This window comes from Mastomys coucha, unplaced genomic scaffold (assembly GCF_008632895.1).
Source record: "Mastomys coucha isolate ucsf_1 unplaced genomic scaffold, UCSF_Mcou_1 pScaffold18, whole genome shotgun sequence".
Classification (NCBI taxonomy): domain Eukaryota; kingdom Metazoa; phylum Chordata; class Mammalia; order Rodentia; family Muridae; genus Mastomys; species Mastomys coucha.
The window spans coordinates 7,095,522-7,104,588 of record NW_022196900.1 but is presented as its reverse complement, the minus strand read 5'-3'; the positions used below and the strand labels follow the sequence as shown (position 1 = coordinate 7,104,588).

General features: G+C 44.9%; 1 protein-coding gene and 1 long non-coding RNA gene across 4 annotated transcripts in view; one reads left to right on the top strand and one right to left on the bottom strand.

Annotated features, from left to right (window-relative positions):
• The window catches only part of Tmod1 (tropomodulin 1), a 79,605-nt gene that overhangs the window by 34,697 nt on the left and 35,841 nt on the right, over nucleotides 1-9,067 (bottom strand). For 2 of the 3 annotated variants that reach the window (XM_031377313.1, XM_031377314.1), the window contains exon 3: nucleotides 3,574-3,730. In XM_031377313.1, coding sequence (XP_031233173.1) covers nucleotides 3,574-3,730 — 157 coding nt within the window. Of the gene's footprint in view, nucleotides 1-3,573; nucleotides 3,731-4,772; nucleotides 4,878-9,067 lie in introns of those variants that run through there. The other variant, XM_031377315.1, reaches the window with a different exon arrangement.
• The window catches only part of LOC116095961, a 14,196-nt gene continuing 10,156 nt past the window's right edge, over nucleotides 5,028-9,067 (top strand). The window contains exon 1 of the long non-coding RNA XR_004120777.1: nucleotides 5,028-5,224. This is a non-coding gene — a long non-coding RNA (uncharacterized LOC116095961). The remainder of the gene's footprint in view (nucleotides 5,225-9,067) is intronic.

Here is a 9,067-nt window from a genome sequence, read left to right as displayed (position 1 = left end):
ATTCTTAGGGAAATGGATGTATCTGGAGAATATCATCCTGAGTGAGGTAACCCAATCATAAAAGAACATACATGGTATGCACTCTCTGATAAATGGTTATTAGCCCAGAAGTTTGGAATACAGGAAGAACAACCAACAAACCACAAGAAACTCAAGAAGAAGGAAGACCAAAATGTGGACATTTCATTCCTTCTTAAAGGGGGTAACAAAATACCCACGGAAGGAGTTGCAGAGACTTACTATGGAGCAGAGACTGAAGGAAGGACAAGCCAGCCTAATATAGCTATCTCCTGAGAGGCTCTGACAGTACCTGACTAATACAGATGTAGAGGCTCACAGCCATCCATTGAACTGAGTACAGGGTCCCCAATGAAGGAGTTAGAGAAAGGACCAAAGGAGCTGAAGGGTTTGCAGACCCTTAGGATGATCAACAATATGAACTAACTAGTACCCTCAGAGCTCCCAGGGACTCAACCACCAACCAAGGACTGTACATGGTGGGGCTGATTGTTCTGGCAGCATGTGTACAGTAGAGGATTGCAAATTCGATCATCAATAGGAGGAGAGGCCCTTGGCCCTGTGAAGGTTCTGTGCCCCAGTGTAGGAGAATGCCAGGGCCAATAAGTAGGAGAGGGTGGGGGGGCAAGCATGGGGAGGGGAGAGGCAACAGGGGCTTGTTCTTGTTGTTTTTGTTTGTTTGTTTTTTGGAGGGGAAAATGGGAAAGGAGAAATCATATGACATGTAAATAAAAACGAGATCACCTTGGACTTTGTCCACAACTAAAGTCTCAAAGGATAGGATCAAGAAAGGGCAAAGCCAATTTTTGGAGTGAATAAAATGTTCATGGATCTTATATCTGATAAAAGTCTGGTATCAAACATGGAGAAACGGGCTGGTGAGATAATTCAGCTGGTAAGGGTCCTTGTCCCCAAACCTGACAACGTGAGTACAATCTATGGAACTTGCACAGTAGAAGGAAAGAAGCAATTGCTGTCTTCTGACTTAGGCATGCATGTACACATACACACACACACACACACACAGGGGCAGGCAGGCATATGATCACATAAATAAATAAATAGAATAAAATTTAAGAATACAGAAATAGCTTTTACAACTCATCAACAAAAAGCCAAATCACCCAACTTAAAAATAAGCAAATTATTCAAGTAGACATTGCACCAGCCTAAGCTAGCTATGGAGGATTAAATTCTCAGTAAAACCTGGGCTAACAGCATGAGATGAGTTAGAATTGGATGGACTCTGGCCCTAGCACCTCTGTAAAAAAAAAATCATTACTTATTTAATCCATAAGAATTTCAACTAGCATTAATTACATTCTTTTAAAAAATATTATTTTTGGTTGAATTACTTTGTTTTGGCTGAATGTGTGTCTGTGCACCACGTGTGTATGCCTGGTGCCCCTGGAGGCCAGAAGAAGGCATTGGATCCTCTGGAACTGGAGTTACAGACAGGTGTGAGTCACAATGTGGGTGCTGGGAATTGAACCTGTGTCCCCTGGAAGAAGAGCTAAGACTCAACCTCTGAGTCGTGTCTCCAGCCCCAGTTCCACCCTTCTTGATGATGCTGATGGACCTTTTAAGCTTGGTGCCATATGGAGACATTCTAGCCTTTCTGCTGCTCCCTCAGGTCTGCTGCTACTGACTCTCTCACAGCCTCAGTTTCCCTAGCTTTCAAATGGTAGGTGAGATTACAGGAGCCAGAGAGCCCTGGCTATGGAACAAGTAAGTCCTTGGGTGAAAACACTGCTAGAGCTCACATTTTTTGGGGGGAGGGTCCACTCAGCAAACCTCCTCCCCATCATCACTGCCCCCTTCTCCATAGTCTCAGCCCAGCACGCTTCCAAGTTTGGTGGTTTACTTGCTTCCTTGAGTCTCTTGGACCTCCCAGTTTTCAGGAGACCCTAAAATGGTTGGGATCCATAGGAACCCAGGGCCTGGGATGGTTGGAATCCCTCCTCAGCGTCTGCCTATTTGTGTGTTCACATTCTATCATTTATTAGGCAGCCACACAGCAGCAGGCACTGTGTTGATAGCAACAGGGATACAGAGGAGACAGCTTTAGACACAGAACCTGCTTCAACATGCTTATGTCCTTGTGGATGGGAACAGTGGGAAGGACTGAAAAGGACATCCGCTGCACAGTTAATTAAAACAAATGCTTTGATTCAATAAATATTCACAAGGCACCTTTTACGTGCAAGGTGTTAGTCGGGTGCTGGGGGTGTGTGACAAGATACAGGGCACTCGTGGATCCTGTGCTAAGTAAGGAAGTATGCCTTTGGAGTAGTACACATTCATCACCTTTGCCTCATACTCAGTCCGTTCTCTGCTCACCCCTACTGAAGGCTATCTCCTGTGCTAGCTAGGGTCACTAGATAGCCCATGTCCCTACTCTCAAGGACTAGATTGAGAGGGAAAGATGATAAAGGGGAAGGTGCAGATAAAGACACACTCAGGTCTCTGAGATAGGAATATCCAAGAGGGGAGTGGAGGGTGATGGTACATCTTATTAAAGGAGATGGAGGCAATGTTCCTGAAAGAGGTCAGTATGGACAGAACGGATTAGTCACGGCTAATGCTTCCATGATACTTGCTGTGTGCCAGGGTGGGTGTAAGAGCTTTATATGCATCTCTGACCCTCTGGCAGCCTGGGAGGCTGGGATGTTATTTTCTTCACCCTGATTTGCTAGAAAAGGACTAGAATTAATTCACTGAGCTCTCAGTGCTAGCAGGCCCTGGTTTCTAGGCTGTTCCCAATCACTGCGTCTCCTGCTAGAGAGGCAGACACAGCCCTGAGGGTGTCGAGCTGGGCACCGGGAAAGAGTATAGTGTACCTGTAGTAAAAACACCTGTACATTTTGAAGATCAGAACTCAGACTTCTGGTCTACCCTACTCATTGCCCTTCTGCTCCACAGAGTCTGCAGACTACAGGGCACAGAGTAGAAGGCATTGCATGCAAGTAGATGATCTAAAAGGCAAGGGAGGACCTGAAGGGTGGAGTGTCATGGAGAGCTTCTATGCATCCCTCCCCCCAACTCCCAGCCCCAGAGACTTCTAGATAGCTTGTTTCTGTCAGGAACAGAGAGGATCTTGGAAGAAGAGATGAAGGAAGGATGTTACCACTGCCAGAAAAAGAGAGACTTTAGAGAAAGCAGAATTAGGACAGAGGGCTTTGGACTATGTCCCTTCATCCTCATTTACAAGAATGGTCCTTGTTTAGACCTCGTGTTTTGATGTTATTAGTAACAGCTTCCTCTTTCCCTCAAAAGTATCTAGGTTTCAATGGAAAATAGACAACACAACCTAGTTAAAGGGAATCTGGGGAAACATTTTGGTTGGCTGAGTAAGTCTTTTTTCCTCAGATTATCCCCAACTGATAGAACACACATGACAGGTGGTGTTTTGGGAACAGGGATGGTTTCCTGTTCAGACGGGAAGGACACAAGAGAGGTCCAGGTCCATTTGGTCCAACACAGGCTGGGACACACAAGTGGCCCTGTGTGATGCCCCAGGAAGGACATGCTCATGAGAGCCACGCTGTTTAGTACCTCGTTTCTCCCCTGTGTAGGGAACCAGGTCTTCTCGGTCCTTAAACTCCTTCGCTTGCTTTTCCAAGTGGTCCAAAAGCTCCTCTCTTTTAAAGGGGCCTGTGGGTGCCTTGGTGGTCTGATCCTTCTGCCTCAGGCCTGCAGGGAGCAGTGCATTCTAAGATGGGGGTGGTGGGTGAGAAAGAGAGAGAGAGAGAGAGAAAGAGAGAGAAGGAGAAAGAGAGAGAGAGAGAGAGCAGTCAGCAGCTATAGGTATGCAATTCTCCAGAAACACAACACAGACTGGCAGGGCCTCAGAACTGGAGAATCCAGCTAAGTCCTTTCCTTTTCCATGCAAGGAACCTGAAAGCTGGAGAAGGGACTTGTTCTGGGTCACAGGGCACTTCAGGAGCAGAGAGGAACTATGGATCTCAGTCCTCTGGTGCCCCTACCTGTAACACTTTTTAAACATGCGGGTTTAACCAACAGGGCAGCCAACACAGGCTGAGCATAGAGAGATTCTTAGAATTTGGGATTTGAGTGCAAAATTATATTTGCTAAAGAGAGAGGCTGAGGGGAGCTTGGGAGGGTCTTGGATGGAAGATGACTTATAAAGAGGGGAGGACCCCCAACAAGCCTGAGGGAATCTCAACAGCAGTACAAAGTAGGCAAGGCACACTCGGCCCCAGTCTCCATGGCCTAGCAGGCCTTTTGTGTCTGGCGGGTCTGTGCTCATGAGAACTGATTGTTAAATATTTTGAACGTTGCCTCTGGAGATGGATTTCTCAAGCATGATAGTATGAACCCAGTTGCTGTGTTCTCCTCTTCAAACATGGGCAGCTCACTGCCAAGGCAGATTCCTAGTTGGGGGGTTTCGACCAAGTGAATTGGTTTCACCCTAAGTCAGCCCCTAGCATTTCAAGAACCAAAGACAATGAGAGTTTCGAGGATGCTTAGAGACTATACAACCCTCCCTTCAAGGGAAAACTGAGGCCAAAGAGGATCCTGGGCTAGATCATGAACAACCCCTGGGGTATTCCCTCAGAAGTAGGGGCGAGGCAGACTTCATTGCTAATCTTCATGCACACTGTGGCCCCTGGCATTTGGAGAGCTACAAGGGGCTGGCTCAGAGGCAGGTGTGCAATCTTTGCTGCACGCCCCAATTGACTGAAGTTGTGTCGCTCTTAACTCAAATATGGGCTCCCATGAAGAGCTTATACCTTGTTACTCACAACGCTCTCCAAATCCTTTCCTGAAGACCCCTTGAGGAGAAGATGAGAGACACACAGGGTAGGTATGCCCACAGGGATGAAAGAGGGCTGTGGGCTGTTTATGAAGTACTTCCCTACTGTCTAACACCTGCTGTTGTCTCAATAATAGTAGGGCGGGCCCCCACATTAGGTCACAAGGAGCTACAGATTGCAAGGCTGGGGAGTAAAGAGTTCCCCAGTATGGGCTGGGATATATGCAAAGGGATGTAGCCCAGAGGCCAGCAGAGACATTGGGTACTGGGGTGTTTTGTGAGAAGAGGACCAGTATGCAGAAAACCAAACTTGGGCTGATTTGAGGTCAAGGACAGGGGATATACTGATGCCACAAGAGTCACAGCTGTCCTACAGCAGCAGTTCACAGACAGCACTCACTGTGATGAGCAGGATAAATGTGCTCCCAGGTGAGCCACTTCTGCTGGCAGGTACAGGCCACATGGCACTTCCTAAAGCTAGATATGGGAGTCACTCCTTCGATCCCATGGCAGGGGACACTTTACTGCCTGCCATGTCTGTCTATGGCTATCCATAGGGGGTGACCCACGCTAACCATTAGTGGGTGAAGCACCTACTTTGTGATAGGTCTACAGTTCTCAGTTGAAGCTACATCAGACCTAAGGCCTGTCATGGACTAATGGTGGTACAACTGAATGGGGCATTAACCAAGCCCTCCTGACCTCCATGCGCTATGGTTCCGATGGTGACAGAATGTGACAAATGATAAGGGTGGCTGTCTCACACAAATTTGGGGGAAGTTAAAATTAGGCAATGTGAAATATTGCCCTGCATTGATCTAATAAATGCCTCCACATGATAGCTTGTCACTTTTGCTCTGTCATCAGATAAGATACAATTGAGCAGGAGTTATCCAAGATGAGCAGCAGAAAATTGAGTTATCAGGATGTGTTTTAGAATCCAAGGAACCCAGACACACAAATATGAAATGAGTTAATTCCTGAAGCTAATTGCCTGATGGTTGTCCCTTCAAGGAGCACAAAGGGATTTTTCTCTCCATAAAGATTTTCATCATTCTTTATGGTTTATTTGCTTTATTATTGTTTTTGCCTTTTTATTATTGTTTGTATCTGTCTATGGCTATCCATAGTGGTGACCCATGCTAACCATTAGTGAGTGAAACACCTACTTTGTGACAGGTCTGCACTTCTCAGTTGAAGTGCCTCTTCCTCCTCCTCCTCCTCCTCATCATCATCATCATCATCACTATTTAAAGCAGGGTCTCATTCTGTAGCCAAGAGCTGTGTTCAGTTTGTCACCGTTCAGCATCCTCAGTGTTTTAATTACAGATATGTGTCATCCCACCACAGAGGATTTGAATGGCAGGAAGGGGTTGGGGTTCAGTATTGGGATGAGAGAAACCCGTGAGGTTGGAAAGGGGTTGCAAACGTTAGATCTTGCAGCCAGAGGACCTCGGCTTAGCTAGGGAAGTTTCTCCACCTTGGTATCATGGTGCATGAAGCTGGACAACAGAGTCACGGAAACTGTTCTAATGCTCTGGTAATAGTCATTATGGTTTCTACCCCATTAGAGGCCAGCTGTACGTGATGCCAAAACCCATCTCCAAACACTGCTCCTGACTGAGAGCGACTATATTAAATCAAGGACATATAATATGGAAGGAAAGATGTTTTTAATGTGTGTAAGTATGTTAGCTATACAGCATATTAAAATATGGCTTCACTAACTTAAATATTTAATGAAATAAGCTATGTTTTAAAACCCTGAATTTCAAAAGTATTTTCTAATGATTCTTAGCTCATCGACTTTCTAAGGCACACTCTGACCACGCCTGCCTTACTAGGGCTCAAAGCTTATTTTCTTTCCATTAAAGGCCATATTGACCAAATATCACAGAATCTTCTGTTTAAAATCAAAGAGTCGCATCTTTTAAAACTCTCAGTTTTTTATCACTTTATCTTGTTTTCAAAAACAGCATATGACCTCACAGTGTACATAAATGCTAACTCAAAGTAGATCAAAGACCTAAATGTAAAAGCTGGAGCTATAAAATCCTTAGAAGGCGCTGTAGACATAACGTGGACATAAATCTTCTGACTCTGAATTAGGCAGTGGTTTCTTAGATATGACACAAAACAATGAGCAACAGAAGAGAAAAAAAATAGGCATACTGAATGGACTTCAACAAAATTGAAAACATTTGTGCTTCAAAGGACACTGGCAAAGAGGCCACCTGGGAGAAACATTTGTAAACCACATATCTGATAGAGCACAGCATCCAGAATGCATGCATTTCTCTTGGGGCTCAATAATAGAAGGCTGAAAACAAACAAACAAACAAACAATTTAAAGAATGGTCAAAGAAGCTCAATTGTTCTCAAAGAACATACAAAATTCATGATGATGGGCTGGAGAGATGGCTCAATCAGTAAAACACTTGCTACTACGTAAGGGGGAGGAGCTTTGAGTTTGATCCCTAGGATACACATGAGTCCTTGAAATCCTCAGTGATTGGGAGGCAAAGACAGAATGGTCCCTGGAGCTCAATGGCCAGTCACCTAGCCTAAATGGAGAGTGCCAGGTTCAGTGGAGACCCTGCTGCAAAAAGATAGGGCAGGGCTGGAGAGATGGCTCAGTGGTTAAGAGCACGGACTGCTCTTCCAGAGGTCCTGAGTTCAATTCCCAGCAACCACATGCTGGCTCACAACCATCTGTAAGGGGATCCGATGCCCTCTTCTGATGTGTCTGAAGACAGCTACAGTAAACTCATATAAATAAAATAAATATATCTTAAAAAAAATAATAAAAGAAAGATTAAAATAAGATAGGGCAGATGTGCTTATGAGCAGCATTTATTAGACTGAGGGCATTATTAATAACAGAAATAAAAAAAGAGATGGAGTGAGGGGCACTAGGAAGAGTTAGAGGAAGGAAGTGGTAGATTAATATAATTAATATACTTTTTATAAACATATGGACCACCCACAGAACCAAATGTATTGCTAAAAAATAAGGTGGAAAACAAATGAGGAACACGTCAGATGTCTCTGGTCACCACATGCACACACATGAATGTGTATACACATATACTCCCTACACACAAAATAAATAGATTAAAATTTTTAATTATAGGACATTTCTGGTCAGCTGGGTGTCGCAACACATGCCTTCAATCCCAGCTGAAGTTGAAGGATAGAGAGTTTGAAGCACTCAGGGGCTACATAGTGAGACCCCATCCCAAATCAAACCAAAAGCCTGTCTCATAGATGTCCAGTAAGCTCATGAGGAGATACTCAGCACCACTAACCGGGGAAATGCAGCTCACACCGGGCAGGCACAGTCAAAAGCACAGATGATAACAAGTGTCAGGCGAGAATGTGGTGAAACCGGAGCTGGGCTGCTGGCCAAGAACGTGAGATGCTATGGTCTCCTTGGAGAGCAGTCTAGCAGTTTCTGAAAAAAGCTATACATAGAATTGCCATATGACCCAGAAACCACAGTTAGAGATGGAAAAGCATCCGAGCCATAGGCTAACCCCAAAACTTGTACACTGATATACATCAAAACATGATGAATAATGGTCCAAAGAATGGACCAAAACATATTAAATTCCATTAACTGATGGATGGATAAATAATATATGGTAGATCTATGCGACTGAACACTGTTGAGCCATGCAAAGGAAGAGAGTGACACAACATGAGTGAACCAGAAAGCATGCTAAGTGAAAGAAGCCAGGTACAAAAGCCATGATGATATGCTGTGATTCATGGGATTTAAGTGCTGGTGCTTCCTTACAGAGCCAGGGCCTCCTAATATGCTCGTTGAGAATGACAACCAGGCCTGCTTCAAGGGGTCTGTCTCAGCAAGACTGAGCCTGAGACAAGTTTATGGCAAGCAACCAGACTTCTTATTCTCTTATCAGAGACAGAATATAATAGTGGTGGTCGCCAGGATCAATACAGTGATAGCTGTCAGGATACAATGGCATTTGCAAGCTATACAGATTATATAAAATGAATGACTAAGGCTAACTGTTCTGTCAAGCCTCTATATGCTTCCCTGACCTCTAGGGAACACCGGCAGCCTGGACGCTTCACTACCCGAGGGAGTGCCTCAGTTTCTCAGGAACTGAAAGGCACACTGTGCCCCAAGAATCATGTACTCTAAACTAAAAATCCACTGGTGTATGTATGCCTCTCCAGGAAGCTAGACCAGACCAGGCCAGCTCCATGATTCCCCACAATGTGACGTCCAAAATAGTCTAGTCT